The following is a 20933-nucleotide window of genomic DNA, read 5'->3' on the forward strand; positions in this document are numbered from 1 at the left end:
TAGTGCTCTGAACAAGTGATTTCAAACACTGACATTATCTGGATTCTAGTCCTATGTCATGCTCTTTCTGAATCTTGTCACAAAGTAACCGATGACTTCAATCACACTGCAACACTGATTTCCTGCCCTGGATCAATACAAAACATTTCTTGATTTGGGTTTTTGGTGCTAGGAAGAATTTCATCACTATCAATCTTATTGACTGGTGCCTTAATGTACTAGTATATGAAGAACCCTATATTTATTTTTAAACAAAGGTTTCCACATGTACATACAGACTGAGCTACAAACAATCTATACTGGCAAATAGCTCACAAAAATGGGAAAGAAAGGAAAGAGCTGTGAAGGGACAGGGAGTGAGCACCCAAGGAGAGTGCTGAAGGCAATAGATACTGGGCAGATTTCAGAAGCAGTGCAGAGTGCTGACAGCACAACTGCAAGAACATTTTGCTTAAATACAGACAAGAGGCATGAAAATCCAGTTGAAGACTCAGTACACATACCATCTAAGGGAGCAAGTATGTCACTTGCTGCTCTCTATTTTAGTGAGTACATTTCACCTCAAAGTATGTATTGAAACCTAAACCATAAGACTATTTTAAAATGTAATTTAAATGTTGTAAGTCCTATCTCTGGACACAGGTATTTATCTGTCATATTTATATAGCAACTTCATCCTCAAGCTTCCTTAAACATTTCACAATCATATATTTGCACTACTGTGAAATTATGATCACTGCCAGGATGGCTTCCATAATGATATGCACAGGATATCCCTCAGCAATTAAAAAAACCCCGTGCAGTTTAATTTGAGAGAGCATTATGGTACAATCCTGTTCCCCCTGACTGCATTCAAGGACCTTACCCACATTATACACTTTGGCAGGGAAACCAAATCCTGTATATAAGCCAGCTCCAATTAGCTTCCAGGAATGGTCCAGCCTGTGCACTGGATAAGGCAGAAAGGCTGATAAAAACTTCACATATGATTAATTAAGACTACTGCCACACATATTCACAAGCAAGGTGAACTGGAAGTGTTTAACAATACTTAGATTTTTTCTATCTTTGCAGTCTCAATAGACTCATTGTAGGTGATCTGTGTATATGTTTGTGACCTATGTATGTGCTACATGTTTGCAAGATGTTTGCTCTGTCTGCACTGAGCTGACCTCAGTGTGATTCAGGAAAACCAAAGTTAGAAGCATAAACTCCTTATTTAGTAAAGGGAGAAAAACAAGTGCCTCCCGGAAAGAGCTGATTTCACAGACTTAGGATGATGACCTAAGGTGGATGTTGTGAAAACCTCCCTACAGCAGCAAGTTTTTCTTATTTATTCTAAATATATATCTTTTTCCCCTCTGCAGTGCCAAAGGTCTGCTAAATTCACACAGATTTAATCGACACGAAGGAACAGATGGCTGGAGGCCAGCGTTGGATCATGTCTGGTTGTGTAAAACTGCACACACTTCCAGGGTGTACAAGAAGCTTTGTGTGTGAAAGGTGGATGAATAGGAATTCATCTGGAAAAAAAGGAAACATAATGGATATCATACAGGAAGTTTATAATGAGCAATCAAGCCTGGGTCCTCCGGACCGAGTGACACTGGTCACTCATGTGGCCAAAAAGCCCACGCTGATAAGAATAGCTGCAGTCAGCCCTGCTTTAGCCAGGAGCCAGTTTGAGAACATATGGCAAAACAAATGATTCAATGCAATCTGCTCGTTCTGCTGCTTCCCCTAAATATTGCTGTACTCACATCCTCTGCTTTTTGCCTTATTACAGTGTTACTATTCCATAGCATGGAAAACACCTGTAGGGATGACAGAGACCTACAGAATTACTAACACAATACACTGCTGTGGAGATTCTCATGCTGTTTGCATAGATCAGCTTGAGATGTTTATATATATCTTGCTTCTTACTTATGGGAGAGAAAGGAAGAGAAGGGAAAGCCAGAAGACTTATGCTGTTTGCTCCTTTTTCTTCCTTGCACACAAAAATGGATGCATTCTCCCCGTACATCTGGATTTCACACCAGGCACCCCAGCTTCTACCCAAAACCACTGCCTTTATGCTTTGTGAGGCTCACAAGAAACAGAAGTTTTACCATTTAAACCCCTATTCACATCCTTCAACTTTTTAAAATACCAACCTTCAGGCCTATAATATCCTGAGACAAAAATCTCAGTAAACCATCAAAGCTTTGAAAACTTTTTTCCTTTTATAGAAGTGGCTGTATAAATAAATAAGCAAACACACTACCCAAGCAGTGACGTCTGAGACATCACTGTCACCACAACTCATTCATCTATCAGAAGCTTTGCCATGTTTATTATTTTAAGAGCCACTGATTTCCCCCAGAATCAGACTGTATAGACTATAAAAAACTCCAGTCTGTTGTTCTTTAAAATCAACTTCTATTAATGGCAAAGGGAAGATGTTTGAAAACTTGAATTTTAAGAACTGGGATAACAGGAAGCAAAAACATATTCTAAGGTTTTCATTAAGGTTTGTTCTATAAAACTTAGGCTTTAGAAACAAATCTAACAATTTCTGAGGATCTTAGCTGCATGGACTTAGACTGACAGACTGCTCCTGGTTTTGGTGAGGCTCTTTTCCTGGTTCAGTAAGCTGCTGTGTAACCTTGGATTATTCCCTTTTCACTGTGCTCTGCCTTCTCTTTGCTCTCTTCCTTCCTGGTCATTTTCTGGGTCATTAATCCTGACCCTTTGCAGTTCTAAACATGTACTATGGCATAATGTAGGTAGTCCACTAAAATTATGGGATTACTCACAGAGAACACTTACACATATAGTGTAAATATATATAGTTAATTAATTTATATATATATATATAAAAATAAACATTTCCACTGCCAGCTCCAGTTCTGGTTGTTATCTACAGAAATTCATCTTATGGGGCACAGTACCATGTCACAGTGCAGCTCCAAGTTCAGGTCTCCTTTATTAGTGTGAAGTCTCACATATCCCTTCTTCTTCACATATTGATATCTCACAACATCTTCTTCAATAGCAGCTACAGCAAAGCAAAGGACAGTAATTAGCTCTCTGTAAGCTTGCTAATTGATCCTTAGAAATCATCAGTAAACAATTCATAGAATCTACTGTCTGACCTCTTCTCCTATGGCAGTGAGTCTTGAGGGAGCCTACTCTGCAATTCATCTATGATAACCTTGCATTAATCTCTGTGCAAAACACTTTCCATCATAGTAAACCACCAACTCTTTAAGAATCAACCAAATAATGTATATTTTAAATCTCAGAAGCATTCAGTAATACAAACTATAATTTTCAAGCAATGTCTACCAACCACAAACATTACTTTGAACCCAAATTGCTTCTTGCCAATCCTGGAAGCCAAGCAGGTAGCCATCAGCCAACCACAAACTGCTGACATACAGAGATCTACCCAGTTCTGAAAACAGCTGAAGCTATTACTGAGGACATTACTGGTAAGTCAAAGCAAAGGATCAGTCTATGATGTTTCCATTCCCATTTTGTCAAAATGTCTAGTTAGTCAAATATTTTCTATACTCTGTCACCTTCAAATCACTGTAACTTACCAAGTAAAGGAACTGAATTTGGTAAACATAGTTCTAGCAATGCGTTCAATCTTTGCCTAAGTATTTGCCATCTAATTTTAGTGCTTAACTTTCTCAACTGGAAATACTAATGACTCAGCTATTTAATCAATATCCAAACTAAATAAATCTTATACATTTGTGTTTAGGCTGGAAAATAAAAGGAAAACTTTACTGAAATGTATTTTGGTGTGAAAAGCAGTAAACTAAAAGTACCATCACAGAATTTGCTGTTGTTCTAATTAATACTGGGGTAGGTCAAAAAGGTGGCCAAGGTTTGGTATGGTATCTGAGGAGAGATTATGTTTCATTCCTAACTTAGAAAAGGGGATATGTCAATTTGTCATCCCTGGCCATAGAAAATGTCTCATTAATTTTGGTTCAAAAGAAGTAACTGTCATTCAAAGCCAAAGCTTGACTGTAATTGCTCTAGTATTTTCAGAACAACCCCACTGGAAAGTAAGGATATATTTGGTCAGGGAATACATTTCCATGACATCAGCACTGACCAATTACCAATGCATTCTTTCAGTCCTCATAAATGTATGTGCGCTAAGGAGCAAAATTTGAAACTCAGAAATAAAAAATGGTCTGTAGGTAGGTAGTTCTGGTACCTGCTTCGTGGGTAGTTTCAGGCACCATTGCAGTAGAGGTGAAGGAAGCACTTACAGCTCCAGTGGAATAGTGAGCCTGTTTGCAGAGGAAAAAGCAAGAGAAAAAGACATTAGATCTTAGAATTTATCTACCAAAGATACTATTAAGCATTAGAAACACACAAATGCCATCCTTCTGAATGCAGACTTCTGCTCTAGCTTCTACTGAAGGAAACAAATACCCAGTGCAGCAATAATTCTCCATCTGTTGCCCACATTTGCTCTGATGAAACTGTAGTTAAGGCTGCTCATGCGCTGAGCCAAAGGGGCTTAATGCTTCCCCTCCAGTTTAATACATCACTGTGCAGAGATTCTATCATCACAATTTATTTGTATGTGCAGGGGTACAGATAGGCAAGGAGTACTTCTGCCAAGACATCTGTAGAAGTCTCCCGCGCTGCTGAGAGGAAGGAAAATCCAGTGAATCACAGAGATACTGTAGGGGAGAGCAAACCAGCCCCTCCCACAGCTGGTCCTGCTGTGTGCAGAGGCACTGTACCATATTTTGAGCTCTGTAATTCTGCAGATGGGAAATCTGAACGTCACACACGGATTTTGTAGCAAATTACAAAGATCTAATAAACCTAGAGACATGTTTAGCAGTTCCAGGGAAACGCCTGTAAAGAGTCCAGCCAGGTCACTGCTCATTCCCTAAGGTTTCACTGCATTCTAAGCAAGTTTACAGCAATGCCCACCCATGTCGTAAGCTGACAATCCAACTCCCCAGCATGTGTAGAGCTCATCCTTATCTCTGCCCTCTTGTTTCTTCTCCTTACTTTTTTTTTTTTATAATTTTAACACTACAACATCCCAAAAAAGAGGGCATTTCTGATCCTACTCCTTGGTCACATACACTCCCTAATCTGTCTCTAAGCCTCTCATTAAAAGCTGTATGCTGCACTGCTGTTAGTTTTCATGTAAGTGTAATCAAAGCAAGTAGGCAGACACATCCCAGAATTATTAAAAGTACATAAGAATACTCTCTCTTGCCCTTATGAAACAGCCTTTGATGTAGGAAATCTAGATGCAGATGTGTTGCTCCTCTTGACAACAATGAACATGCACCTGGAAGAACATGCTTTAAAATATTCCACTAAACTCTGCATTCCGGTGGAAAAAGAAAATGGAGGAGCAGCTTGGAATGATTTATGTATTTGTCCACACCAGAAATTATTCACTTGCACTACCTTAAGTTGTGCTCTCTCTGCCAATAAATGCAGGAAGCAATGATAAACAAACTCAAAGTGAGAGATTATAACCTGGGAAAAAGTTTCTGCCAGCACATACATAACCACATCATAAGGATTCTTCCTTCTCATTGTGATTCAGTTCTCAAACGTTTAGGTTCATTTGCAATGATTTAACAAATAGAAACTCACTGACACATATTATGCATGTCTAAGGAATCCTGATACAATTCTCATCTTTTCATCTATGACAAATTTCTGTGTGAGAGGAAACAGAAGGAGCAGTATTTGTTTATACTGCAATACGGCCTCTAAGAAGAAAAACAACTATTACCATTCTTGAAGAAGTCAATCAGTACCTACAAATTAAGTCAACTTACTGCATTCAGTTTATCCACCTTCTTCTTTTCAGGAGCCTTCATAGTAGCTGCTAAAATGTCATCACCTTTGAATTCCTTATAAAGCTCCAGTAAAGTCTCTCGTGTCTCTGTATTTGTATTTTTCAAATAGTAAGATGGATCTAATTTTGCTTTTTCTTCATCTAGGTAAGACAAAGTTAAATCACTCAGAATTAAAAGAAACATTGTATTTTGTTCCCCTTCAGTTTATTACATAATTAATTACACAAAAAAATTCCAGCTATTAATGCTACTTTTTTTAAAATAAAAAGGTCTAGCAACTATATATATTCCTCCAGACACAGTGACAAATAGCAATGTATAACACTAATGACAGTGTTAAAAATATATAGCGCAAAATATAGCACAATAAATGCCAATATGATGTACAAGAAAAAAAATCAAGCCAACTATCTTGAAAATTTATTTGAAAACACTAGAAATCATCTAAGTCCATTCAAGTCTTGTAAAATTTTTATAGAACAATAAAGAGAAAAAACAGTTGGTTACAATATAAACTTCTGTCCTTCGCCTCCTCACTGAATGGCCAGGCCTGTGATACTAAAATCCCAGGATCAGATATTTAATGTGACAGTAGGGGAAGAAGGTTTCTGGACTGACTGTGGAATTTGATCTAGTTAATATTTTAATTTAGTATTTAATTTTTACAAGTTTCACTTGTCCTCTGTCTTGGAATGCTTATTATTTGCTGGATATTAGATATTCCATATCTGAGATAATACTCACTTATTCTGATTGGGTAAATAGAAAGAGATGCTTGCTTGCACAACAGTAGATTAAAAAACCCCAAAACCCAGGTATGAGCATAATAAGCTAACCACTGAGAGATGTCCTTCCAGAAAACTGAGTCAATTCCACAGAATCATCTTCAGATTTGGCATCATGTTTGGGTTGGTGTTTTCTCAGCCTACCTTCAATTCATCCTTACCTGGATCAATTACTTTTATGTTGTTTTTAACATGAAAGAAGTTTGAGACATTGAACTTATCCAGGTTTGTTGGATCCTGAAAATAAAAATAATTTAAAAAACTAACATCAGAGACCTTGGTAGGTACATATTCCAAGCAACAGACTACATCGAAGGGCAGACACCATAATAAATAAACAGGGAGAGACAGAATAACTTCCATATTCCCCCAACCACAGAAAGATGAAAAAAATATAAAGCAATCAACCCCAGCCAACATCAGCAACCAGTCAGGTCACAGCAGACTCCTTAGGGATCTGGAATTCAGTTCCAAACATAATATTACACATATCTCACCTACAGAAGTTACTACCAGAACTCAGCCAAGTCTCCCCTATCTTAGAGAATAAAGAACAATGCAATCCCCTGGTTCTTTCCTTTGTTCTGAGCTTTGGTCTAAGATCCGTGCAAAAGCACATCAGCTATCTCCTGCTATTTATAATCCTAGCCCTGATTTGCACATGCTCTGTGAACTTTTGCAATGCATCTCAAAATACAAATAAAACCCTCAGAGCAAGTCTCTGCAGTAAGAACTGTGTTGACAGTTGTTTTTTTTTTTTTTTTTTACTAGTGCTTATAGAACTATGCTTAAAAAATATGAAAAAAAAAGAAAAAAGCTGTTATGAAAATTCAATTTAGTTACCACTGGAGGAAAATAGCAAAAACACACAGTCCATTAACTGTGATCCTTTTTGCTATCTCTAGGCAACTTTCTGCAGAACTATGACCTTTCAGAGAGAGCAGGACAAGGAATGCCTACTGGTGATCTAGGTTACTTCATACTATTATTAAACAGTCTTTAATCCTCTCCTTACAATGACTTCAAGGCTTTCTCCTCAAGCTCCTCTGCAGCACAGAAAGGTCAAAACATCAGCCCAGGACACCCAGACACTAATGGAAAGTCTATCTTACAGAAAACAATTCAAACTTTAAAATACCAAACTAATAAAGCAATATGCAATAGTTTCTAGTTAAGGATAAAACTAATGCAATATATTATGCAAAAAAACATGAATAAAAAACTAACATGAACAGTATTAAACATATTATCCTAAAAAATTTAACAAAGCTTCTCAGACCACTATGGTTGATAAAAAGTTTGACAATTTCATCTCTGCCAGAAGTAATGCTTAATACAAGCAGAGCTGCTAGCTCCATAATTTATAAAATTATCTAAGTATGTCTTTCATTCATCCCTGAAATAGTATGCTTCCACCAGAGAGTGCATTTTTAGTTTTATTGCTGGTAGTAGTAAAACCAAAACACATTTATGAAATCAAGCTGTGTGATTCTGCACCTTAATGGGACCTCCTGGCTTTCTGCTGTCCCATTTCCTAATCACCAGATAACAATCTTCTATTGTTTCCTGTCCCACTATACCCCCCCAATAGATCTTCATTGAGACAAAAAAAAACTGCCCCAAAAAATTACATCTTTAAGATTTTGCTTTAGAAACAGACAATCCTTAAATAAGCTACTAAAAAATAGGAAATTGGGATCTGGTTTTTAGCCATTTTTGTTTCCTGTGACACCAGCACTCAGGTGTATTTACTATTTATTACCTTACATACATATTTATATATGTGAATAGAGATTAGTTTAAGCTCTGCTTTCTGACAGTCAACAAGATGCATGGAGAAAGTCTGGAGAAAAAACTTTGTGAGTTTTCACAAGATGTTTTCACTCTGAAATACTCTGCAGCAATCATGAGCTGCAGTTTTCCAAGACAGAAATCATTGCTCTGCACATAAATATACTACCTCAAAAGGTGAAGGAAGGAAGGACTGCTTACCCTTTCAGGAAAGGGAAAAATATCTGTGTATTAATGTTAATAGAGATGATAGATTTATAGCAATCCATGTGTGCAGTTCATGGCAAAGCTGAAGGGCAAGACTTGACTCCTGGAAACAATTTTTCATGGACAGGCAGCAGTAAAAATGAAACAGAAAACACCTTCATGATGTTCCTCTAAATAAAGCATCTTCATTTATTGACTTATTGATTGTTTAAAAATAAATAAAGGACATCACAACTGCCAGTGCCTTACAAAACCCAGGGCCTTGTGCTCAGGGTACCACAAATCAGATTAGTTCACATTGTTTAACAGCCACAGTTCATTCAAACATCTACGTGGCTTAACCAGCCTAATCACAGGCATTGAGCAACTCCAGCAAAATGTTTACAGCCTCCTTCCTTGCAGGGGATTTCTCAGGGCTCTCCAAATCACCACCAGCCCCTGTTTTGGCAGTGCATCTATTATCATTTGAAGGACAGCAGAGGCCACAGGGCAGCTCCCTCTCCCTGCAGACCAGCTGTCCATCTGCCCTCTGGGAGATCTGAACTCCAAACCCCAGAACTGTGACCCAGGTCCTCTGTAAAAGCTCCTTCCATCACAGCCACGTGGGCCATCTCTTTCAGTGGAAACCTTGACAAAGGTTCAGTTTACAGTGTTGTCCCTTGTATTCCTGATTCTGCAAAGCAAGAGTCTCACCACATTTCGAGAAGGGGGACAACCCACACTCCTACCCCAAAAGAGATTTCCCTCTGTCAGTGGAATAGCCTCTCAAAAAACGGCTCCTCAAATTGAAATTTGAGTATCATCTTGTACAGGATACCTAGGATATGTTTATTTCTCCCTCTAAAATATAGCATCTTGATATACTAGGAGAAGTTTGATTAGAATTAGTTTGAATCAGAATTAGCATACTGTGAAAGTACTGCAGTGAATACTAAGTCAAACACAAGATACAAGTTGCTTCTACCTGCTCCCAAGAGGAGAAACATATCTGACTAGTCCAACCTGCGCTGCAGAAGACACAAACCATTTCCTTACTGGTGGTACTGAGTCCTACAACATGAGATATAAATTTTTTAAGGTAACAATATGAAAACTTTGTAAGTCTTTAGACATATCACTTCAGGAAGAAAACTGTCTAAACACTAATAATTAGCTTGCCAAGAACCTCTCATTGCATCCATGACAGTTACTGGGCAGAGAATCAGAGCAGTCCAAACAAGATGCCACAGAGATGGGCAGACAGACACACTCACATTGTCAAAGCCTCAAGCTCTAATGAGTTAATTGCCTCTCCTGGTCAGAGAAAGGCTGGACTCATAGGGATGTTCCCAATCCTATTAAGATTAAGGCCCGGAGCCCAAAGATCTAAAGAAATAAGTTCTGTGTAAATGCACAGAAACTTGAAAGGAAGATAAACCATGGCCTACTTTTGTTTGTCTTAGCATGTTTAAAAATATGTCCACAAAACACCATGGCTGTCAGTCTTAGGGTTTTTCTTATTAAGGTTACAAACAATAAACTTTAGTTTAGCAAATTACTAGCACAGATATAGACTTCAAGGGGTTGCGAACTATCATCATTATTAAAAATCTTACATTTCATGTTTTCCTGAAAACTGAGTTCTGTAAACAAGTAATCTCAAGTTTTATTCCACTTGTTTTTCTCCAGTCATTTTCTGGTTTTACCTGCTTAAGGAAACAGCTTGAACTGTTAATCTTATGCACCACACAGAAGCCCCCAAATAGCAGGTTAAAACCAGCAGGTTTAGACTGTGTGATTTCTTTAAGTTCTGATTTCTCTCACCATTTGGTTGGCCATGCTGCATCCCTAATTATGCTCAGGACTGTCAGCCTCATATGCTGACCATGTCGCACTTCTTTACCCTCTGCTCTGCACGTCCGTTGGTGCAGGATTCTCCCTCACGGAGACCTCACCCACAACCGTGAGGAAATCTGCTCTGACCTTCTGTCACACAAAGAGCAAATGAGGAATAGCTGAGGAGTGAAATATCAATTAACAGTGTGCAGCTCAGCTACCTCCAGTTCTGCTCATTAGCTGTGCTTCCTGCCACAAATGTCAGCAGTGTTTAACAGCTTGTAGGGAGCCATGTCTTGTCCACAGCTGATTATATAGAAACAATAAAGCTGACATAAGGAAGTACATAACAGTATGAGGCTTTTTTCCCTTTAACAGCAGCAAACCTGTTAGTATTTACCCAGACTTGGAGTTTTCTTCTCTTCCCCCCTCAATTTCTGCAGTGCAAAGATGCATTTGTTAGCCTGCAGCTACCAGGGAAGGCTCTCTGCAGGCTGCCACCAGAGCACTGTGCCTGCTACCCCTGGCACAGCAGGGCAGGGGCTTTATTGCAATTCCTTAGGCAAGGAGGAACCCCCACATGTGCCTCTGCGTCACCTGCAGCACTGCCACTGAGCACAGCCACATTTCTCATTAAATCCCCTGCCAGCACACAGCTCAGCAATAGCTTTGAAGAGTTTCCAGAGAAGGAGTAATTTCTGCTGTATTCTCACAAACTGAAGTTTGTCTCTTGTTTGTGAATAGACCCACAGTGGAGGATAATAAATGGATGGGGTTCTATCAAATGGGATGTGAACGCTGCGTATTTCAGCATTCTTACTTTGCTCTCCTCAGGACATCTCACACTTGCTGGGATGGGAAGTTCCCCACTGTGTCCAGCAAAACAATACCTGACTCTGCTCCTCTCTCCAGCTTGAGCTGGGGCAGACACTTGCTTCAGCCTGGTTTTATAAGAGGGAATTCAGAAGACAGGTATTTATGTGCTTGCCATTAAGTTCCACATCATTACACAGAGAATAATTTGCATAATATAGGATTAAAAGGCACATGGAATTTACATTTACACTAATTAAAAATAATTTCTACCAGATTTTGTCATAAAGATTTGACAGTAGACATTGAGATCTAGCAGTATATCCCCCAGAAATTTACTTGGAATATAATCTCAAAGAAGGTTAAACATTTAGACTGAATACTAGCTGAAAACCTGTAAAATACAGGCCTGAAAGAATTACCTAGATCTGAACTGAAGTCTAATACACTATTATTTCAAAAACTGTGCTCAATCCTACTTTGAATCCAATTGCAAAAATGGTGAACCAATTGAAATTATGAACAGCAATGTACCAGAATGGCAAGTAGAAGAGGGAGGTAAGAACACTGCAAACAAGTGTTAACAATATCAGCTTTTCCATTACAGACACCCCGTCCCCACAGATCCCCAAGAGCTTTACATCCTGCCTTACCCATTAAAAGTAACTAATTAATCTTACAGTACTTGAGTTGTCTGTCAGCTGGGAACACATTCATGACATTTTCAAGGGATGCTGAGTTAGGCTGAGCAGATCATCATCAAGGAAAAGAATATAAGTAGGTTGAAAGTTGAGAAACACAGACAACATACAACAGCAAATTCCATTAAAAAGAGACATGAACCAGTAACGTTAAAGAAAAATTATTTGATATAATGATAAGGAGAGAGAAACTTTGAAAAATATAAGACCTGCACTGCAGAAGATGGAAAGCTTGACTTGAGTTTGTAGCAAGATCACAAAGCTAAGACAAGGAAATTTAAACTTTAGTGTAAAGTGCTACAGTCTAAAAAGCCAGTCATACTAGGAGTGCTGTATCTAGGAAGGATATCATATGGAATAATGTCATGTGCATTTCTGTCATCATCAGCAAAATCCTAAACTAGAATCCATGACATCTTCTGCCTCAATAACTCCATTCCAGTACTGCTAATGTCTCTTGCACACCAGGATATGGTATTACTCTTTACCTCCTGCCCTGACTAGCTGGATAATATGGCCATATGCTGATGAAAAAGTGCCATGCTCCACCCCAGGACATTTGCATTTCAACAAGGGAAAAAGTAATTTCTGTATATGGACTACGTGTAGGGAATACTGCAGATTCCTTTACAAAGAGAAGCACATCATAGACCATAACACAGTATTATTAACAACTGAAGTTGTGATTCTGCTTTTTTAAATTTTGAATTAAAAAAAAAGTTGTCCTTTTTAACAAGTAAGTAGCACATAAATAACTGCTACTAAATTCAAAGCAACCAGATCAGATGGAGCTTAGCAGAAAAGATAACAGGGTGGACTACGACTCGTGTTTGAATAATGTTTAGCACCAAGAACAGGAAAAGCACATTATGCAATTCTGCCTCCTCTGAAAAGAGCAAATGTTTCTTGTTTTGTTTTTAATTATATATATTAGGAGAGAGAAGCCAAGTTTGAGGTCAGTTACTATTCTGGCAAAATCCAAGGAAATGTAGGATTGTCCTTTATGTATCAACAAGGAAAAATGTGGTCATACAAATAACCTGTAAACATACATCATTCATATTTTCCACTTACCATGTTGTATTTCACTACCAAACACAGGTACCCCCTCTGTTTCCTAGGACATTCAGAGTCAGCCTCTGGAAATGCTATTTTCTATTGCTAAACACAGCTACTACAGACAGCCCTATTCAGCTGTTATTTGCAAAGCAAAGAATGTTTTTTATAGCAACTTCCTTTATATCTACTTTTTTGCCAAACAACAGGGTCAGTGATATCAACTCAGTCTCAATTCCAGCTCTCTTGGATATCACTGCACTCAATTTACATGGGGAAATGAGGAAACAACAAAGTGATAAATTTCAACACAGAACTGAAAGGTTTTTAAGAGAAGGAGGAATTGGGGTAGAGCTCTGAAACACAACAGATTGCAGTCATGAACTCTGGCTAAGAAACAGAGCCACAGGTGGTGGAGCTTGGCAGTGTGAAGCCTGAAGCCACCACACCGCCTGCAGCGTTGTCAACAAGAGAGCTTGTAGAGGAGATGTCGGTCTGTCTTTCAATAATTTATATGAAGAAAACATTGTGAGAAAATAACAACTCATTTCTCTACCACATCTACTTAAGTAATTCTAAAACCCAGGCTACTCATGCCACTTCAGGTTGAATCTTAGCCTCAACAAAGCAAGTCAGGGTAGGGCAGAATTTGAATAGGAGAAATCAAGCTCTCTACATGCAAGTTTGCAGGGGGTGTTGTACAGATAGCTCAATGGCTCTCCTTCAACAGCCTGAAGCCAATTTGGACTGTTAAAAATAATTCTGAAAAAAATATTTAAAAACTGATCTGGTAAAAGGTCAAACTTTATCTGGTCAACAGCATTCAGATGGTCAAATCTCTTGCAGTCCAATCTCAAGATGGGGGTGTCTTTGCTGTTTCCAAACTTATTTAAGAAGAGTGTAGCAGAAGTTAACACCAATCCACACTGAACTGTTTGCTTAAAATCTACTCACACATTTATGAATGCCACCCTGAACGGAGGTGGGAGAGGTGCAGGGCTGTGGCTGTGACCTTGGACTGCACAACTATCAGATTCTACTTAGTTTGATATTAGACATATTTCTCCAAGCAAAACAGAAACCCAACATGTGAAGAATGAAGATGAAAAATGCTGATAAAAACTCACACAGCAAATGACTAAATTTTTAGATGTTGCACTTTGAGATTTAGAGGACTAGAACAGCTGTGAAAAATCAAAGCTAGCAAGTAACAGGAACACACTCTTTATACATACATTCAATTCCAACCCTACAAAACATACCAAAATATTTTTTAGTGACTGCACATTTCAATTGTTAGTTCAAAATAACTTGGTTTGCCATATGGGTGCACAGACACATTTTTAGACACTTGTCTTTTTTTACTTTTCCAAATCCATTAGCAACCATGCAGTTACACAGAAATAACATTCTGTTGGGAGCTTTCAATCAGAAAAAAAAAGCTGTATTTTTTGCATCCATTGGAATAAAAATATTTTCCTTTGTTGCATTAGCTTGATCACCAACAAGCCCAAAGGAACAGAGGAAAAATATTTTAAAACATGCTGTTAAGCACCGGGGAGTAGACAAGAAGGGTTACACTTTATTTAAATTTAGACATCAATGAAATTAAATGACTATTTGAATTAGACTGTATTGGTCTTGCTAGCGGCAATTAAGTGTTCATGAGATGCATACTAACTCATGATTTCAATAATAATGATCCAGGAAGCTTTTTTCCCCTGTTTTGAAATTATGCAAGCTTAAAAGTACCTACTTTTAAACAAAAGTTTTAGATCTTTTGATACTCAACTTCATCTGTAAATAAGTATCTTTTACACTGTAAAATTCACAATGCTCTTTTAATTTAGGTTTTAATTTTCTTAAAATCAGCAAAGAACCAAAACTGGTATCTATCAAGAAGCAAAACATTCCAAACAAGCAATTAGAAAAAGACCTCTGGTTTGTTGCCTTCCTCTACATTTAGAGAAACATTCCATGGAAAATATTTTGCTGAACCTTTGACTCTTTTATACATCTTTGGAAGAGTAAGATGGACAATCCACTTCAGTCTTAATGTAACATGTCAAGTTCCTAAAAGCTTAAATACTCTACATACTAAAGATTGTTTCTTTTGATACCACAGACCATGTTACTACTCATCCAGATTGTGTCACGTGGAATCTTTGTGGCTTATCTGGATAACAAAGAAAATACAGTGAAGTTTCTCTGATCAGCTACTCTGGTTTCCTGCTAGAACAGTGTACACAGCACCATTTCACCCTCTGCAAAATAAAACCCTGTATGGGATAAGGTGTAACAGAGAGAAAAGTTCACCTGCAGTGTGACGATGTCTTGCCGAGTGAAGGGCTCATCTGTCAGGAGATCCTTGTAGCTCTTTGGTTTTATGTTCAGCTGCTCAACTGCCTAACAGCCAGGCAAAAGACACAAATAGCAAAATCTCATTATTGTGTGGAAATATTACAAGTAAATAGGTGATATCAATAAAATGTTGAAGACCAAATCATAAAGAAAACAATTTCACCCTCATTCTCAACTGGCAACCGCAATATTTTCAGTGTGGGCTTTAACAAATGAGAAGCTTTTGTCGCTCATCCCTACAAAAGTTGACAGTTTTGTGTGGTTTGCTGGGTTATTTTTCTAAGACAAACCTTGCAATCTCCATTCCATAGTTATGTCCATCATTCAACCACATTAATCATAAAAGTAATGCCAAAATTAAAAAAAAAAAAATCTTGCTTTCAGTTTTCTAAGCTCTTACCTGCAAAAGACCCCTGAATCTATCTTATTTACCCAAATGTCCTCTGTGGTACTCAGATGGAAGAGATAATGTCCCAGAGATAATGACCTCCAGAAGGCCATAAATTAATTCCATGCTTATAATAAACCAGTAACTGCAATTATTTCATGTGGTACCACATGGGGCACAAACCCTCTTGGCACAGCCCATTCAGGAAGCCCAGTATTGCAAATTGCAGCAAAGAGACAAAGAGTTCTGCAGTACTGACCAGGGTTTAATAAAGACCACCCTTAAACTCATCCTTGCCTGATAACCCCAGCAGCCAAAGAATGCTGCTTCCAGAAAGAACAGAAAATATTTTCTATTTTAACCTGATCTAGACTGCTGTCACGGGTGAGGACAGCTCTACTATATCAGAGAAGTTTTCAAAGCCATGATGAATCCAGCCTTTTCCTTGATTGCAATGGTTTCTGCCTGTTCCTCCCTCAGTATCTGAATATCTCATCAGAATTCGAAAAGATGCTCCACTGTTCAGACTTTTTACAACATTGGATATGGATTCATTAATTGAAGGATTTATTTGCTACTGAAAAAATAAATAAATCTTGCTTTTACAGTAAGGACTATACTAAGAAGTCACAATTAAAATTCTACTTGGGCTTACATAAATGTTCACAAAACATGAATAAAACTCAGTTTAAGTGTCCATTAAGGCATTCTTTCTTCTATATCCCCAGCTCAAGCTAAAATGCCCTTTTTTATTCACTGAATGAATAAAAATGAGACAATGTTTTTGTCATGACACTGTATCAGAAAGAAGACAACAGAAAATTTGTCTCTTATTTCAACTGAGAAGCATATCAAAGCTACTCATTTTGAAACACAAGATTCAGTACATGCAGATTAACTTAAGAAAAGGTTTTAGAAATACTGTTTAATTCATATTCTAAACTTGTTCCTATTTTGAAGGCTAAAGTTGGACAACAATTTATGAAGTCAGTCCATCTCCTGTCCTTTAATTTTCCTGGCTGTAAAACGAGAATAAAATTTATTTGTCTTTCTAAAACATTTTGTGATTTTGACTGAAATGCATCAAGTACAAAATACTAATAATGAAATGCAATAGAGAACCTACCTCATAGGCAAACACATTTCCAGTAGTCTTGATGGCCACAATATGGGAGTTATTGGTAAATACAGTAAACAGCACTGGACAGTGGTACTTGCCTGACAGAGGGAAAAAAGCATACATTTCACATGAAGACCTGTAACTGTTTTGAAATAGCTTATTTCTCTGATCTCTGTGGATTATATTTATATTAATTTTTAATATAAAGTGTAACTTCAGTGGGCACTTAATGGTGTTTTAAAAACATTTTGATTCTCCAGTGACAGAAAAAATGGTAGAGAAAGTAACAGTTTAGAGAGCTATAAAACAAGCAAGGAAAATGCAGTTTTTAAATCTATTGCCTCCAATTTCCTAACACACAACTTTGTCTAACCTGTTTGATATTTATGAAATACCATCATATAATTGTTACTGTTGTAATCAAAGATCTATTGATAACATGAACCTTATAACGTGTCCAGTATCACTCTTGTTCCCAGGAATAAAAGTTTAGCTTATAGCCTACAGAAAAGTACACAGCAGCTGTTGTGCTTTAAGCAGAGGAGAGCATTTTGTATTCAAATGTGGCAAGCAGAATGCCATTAAATCTGAACACGTTACTCAGTAAGGAACCCAGCTTCTGCTCTAATCAAGCTGTGAATTTTCCCAGGAGGGTCAGCATAAATATTAAGCAAGTCAACAGCAAGCAAACTGATGGGAGGCAATGTAGGAGGAAAAAGAAAAATGTCTGGATAATCTCAGCAGAAAGCAGTTAGAAGAAGATTATTAATACTTGATCAGCTTGCTAGACCTGGGGGTTTGGGTGAGATTTTTTAAATAAGTTGGGCTTAATTTAGTTCTTCACTTCCTAATTACCATTTGAAAATCAAAAGCAGCAGGGAGGCCAGAACAGGCTGCTCACAGCACCTGCAGGGACAGGGGAGGCAAACACCCGCAGAGACCGACCCCTCACTGCGCCACCAGAGGCAGCTCTGCCCCCTGCACAAGCCAAAGCTGAGGACACTTTTGTTAATGCCACCAGGGCTGAAGGAAAGTCACTGCCACAAGGGACTGAAACTCAAGAGAGGCCTTTTTGCAAGTGCCCAGTTGATGGATACAGAAACACACTGGTAAAATGTGAGGCCTCATTTCAGCTTTGTAAAAAAAAATAAGTCACCCTATTCTCAGTCCTAGGAAAAGCAAAACTGCTGAGGGCACACACATGTTGATCTGGATGGAAAGTACTCAACTCATAAGTGATTTCTAAATGTGAGAAACTGCAAGGCCCAGAGACCTTTTACATCACATTTATGTGTGAACAGAGAAGATCCTACAATCATTCCACATTATGATTTAGAGAAAAGTTTGCTGACAGACAGAAATACAACACTTAATTTTTGTCTTTTGTTGCATTTTCCCTTGGTTGGTTAATGATACAGAATTAACCTTTTCAAGGAAAAAGCTTGTAAGACTCTATGGCTGTTGTCATTCCACCCCAGCATTGTGAGCTGGATTTCTTTAGGGAAAGCACAATGTCATGGTATCTTTCAAAAGCCTTGGCCACACTGACTATTGATCAATTTTTAACACCCTGCTCTTGAGACAGATGGAACACAAGGCACAGAAGAAATCCATCAGCTACAGAAAAGAACTTGTAATCCATAGATTTTGGTAAGATAAGGAGACAGACATTCCAGAATTTTATTCCCACCTAATCTTAGCCATTTTCATTTCAAAGAAATCATTATATGCTTTGTAGAAGATGAATTCATCCCCACTCTCCTCTTTCACTCCTACCATGCTCTCTTAGGAGGCTGATTTTATATCTTGCAAAACTAAAACTTGAGGCAGCTGTCTTGTGTGCTTCTATTCATAAAATCCCACGTGTTTATTTAAGTCTAATCCCTTTCATAAACAAAAAGCTGTTCAAAACCAAGTGAACAGCAAATATTGCCACAGGCAAGTTGGAAATAAGATAACATTACAGAAATTTCACTTTTTCTGATTCTTTCCTTAAAGTAAACAGTACCTTAGTGGTGTAGCAGCTATATTAAAGTGAAATTGTTGAATAATTTACTCCCCAGTGTAAAGAAAAACAGAAATGGAACTTTGAAGGTAAACATATCATTCACAAGAAGCAATTATTCTACTCAAAAAACATGGTAGAGAACACAAACTACTTAAGTTCACTATGAGTAAGACAAACCAGAATTTATTAGAGCACTCATTAAGGAAAAAAAACCAACAAAGCACCACCACAGAAAATGACTGCACTTACCTTCACTATTTTTAGAAAAATTCAGCTTTATAAGTGATTTGGCATCTAGTTTCTAAAGAAAATAAAGCATTAAAAAGATTAATCACAACAGAATGTAACTACAGAAATAAAAAGAAACTGTAGCATCACTGTTAGGACTTCAGTGGTACATAATTTATTAATAATATATTGCTGGTTGTCTGAATTATCAGAACCCTGGGAATTCGAGTCACAGCCCACCAAAACAAGGCTCAGGAAGCCTGAGAATGGGGATATGTTTGTTTACAGGGCTCTATTTGACTCAGGACAGTGCTAACCACGGGGAATCAGTTCAAGGAGTTGCACAACTCTTAGCATAGACTGAAAGGGGAGCTGGCATGAAAAGCTAAGAGGCAAAGATCATTGCCACTGACCAGAAAGGACAATTCAGCAGGGACCTCTGATGAAAGTCATAAAGCTAGCAAACCATTTTGGCAATCAAGCTCAATGCCTTTTCTGAAATAACTGTAATTTTCCTTTTACTCAGGAAATGTGCAGCAGAGCTCACATGACAGCCAGCAATAATAAAGAGAAAGAGAGGCACAAGTTCTCTGGAAAGGCATTTGGGGTAACAAAGGCAGACCCAGGAGGGACTTTCAGCCCCTTAACCCCCAGGTAACAATTCCACTGAACAGGGAACTGAGGTGACAGCCAAGGCTGGGATAATGTTCTTCAGCTCTAGAGAGGACACTGCAAACTAAGCTACTCCTGCTCTCCCACGTTTCATCAGAGCTGCCCTCTCTCTGGAAGGGTTTTCTGACATGGGAAGAGCAGAGCTGTTGGGCTGGCAAACATTTCTGGACAATCAGGCTGCTCCTGTCCTGCAGCCTTCCCTAAGACATGGAAGCAGCACACACCCCCAAAGTAACAGCGAGCCTTCAGTAACATGCCAGGTCTCCAGTCATTCCATGGGATCAGCGTGTGATTTGGGCGCATCACTGGCAAGACAGGGCACATCACCACCTGAGTGACCTCATCAGCACAGCCCAGCAGGATGGTCAGGTAGTGCATGACTGTGGCACCCAGCTGGAGATGAAACAAGCTGCAAGGCTGAGTCAGGATCTGAGACTTCTAAAAAACAAAGCTTTTGATTGTATCAGCTGTCAGAGACAGCTTCACAGCCAAATGGATCCTTAAAAGCACATACAGCACAGGCCTTTTAAAAGAAACAATTGGTTCTCTTCTCAAAACATGCACCTGAAGAAATTAGGGAGGTTTTTATAACCCAGACAGTTACAAGTGGAGATCTGCCAGCCCTGGTGCCAACATGCTACCTCAATCATTATGGCAAAAAACAATAAAGTGTGAAATTAAGTTAGTGGGCTTTCTGTGCCTAATCAAAATTCGTATTCTTGGTTTACAGGGTACATGTTATGACAGCTGGACTCATTCATTTATACGAAGGTGCTTCTCAAATTGCTCTCAACCAACTGGCAGGCTCATTTGCTGCCAGAAAGGTAAGCATCTCTCTAATTCATTAGAGGAAGAGCAATGAGAGCTTGTAGGAAAAAGATGGGAAGGGAAAAAAGAGGCCAAATTTGGTTATATGTAGTTATGTGATAGAAGACCAGTACGCCTGCTTTTCCTTAAGTGGATTCTCAAAAAAAAAACACCCAAACCATTCTAATATCTGCCCACTCCTGGGGTACAAAGGAGGACAGCAAAGGCAATGGCAGCAAATGGCAGTCTGAAATTAATACATGAATGCAGAGCTTTATTTATCTATTTATCTTCTTACAAGAACAAATTTATCAAAGAAGTAGCAGGGGAACTGC

General features: G+C 38.3%; 1 protein-coding gene across 1 annotated transcript in view; it reads right to left on the reverse strand.

Annotated features, from left to right (window-relative positions):
- Window positions 1-20933, reverse strand: part of PPIL2 (peptidylprolyl isomerase like 2) — a 67833-nt gene that overhangs the window by 34039 nt on the left and 12861 nt on the right. Inside the window, exons 6-12 of the mRNA XM_002198874.7 lie at window positions 19141-19192; window positions 16890-16981; window positions 15331-15420; window positions 6793-6868; window positions 5826-5986; window positions 4220-4295; window positions 2934-3040 (exon numbers count right to left, since the gene is read on the reverse strand). Of these exons, the coding sequence (XP_002198910.1) occupies window positions 2934-3040; window positions 4220-4295; window positions 5826-5986; window positions 6793-6868; window positions 15331-15420; window positions 16890-16981; window positions 19141-19192 (654 nt within the window). The remainder of the gene's footprint in view (window positions 1-2933; window positions 3041-4219; window positions 4296-5825; window positions 5987-6792; window positions 6869-15330; window positions 15421-16889; window positions 16982-19140; window positions 19193-20933) is intronic.

The sequence above is a fragment of the Taeniopygia guttata genome, chromosome 15 (assembly GCF_048771995.1).
Source record: "Taeniopygia guttata chromosome 15, bTaeGut7.mat, whole genome shotgun sequence".
In the NCBI taxonomy this organism is placed as follows: Eukaryota; Metazoa; Chordata; class Aves; order Passeriformes; family Estrildidae; genus Taeniopygia; species Taeniopygia guttata.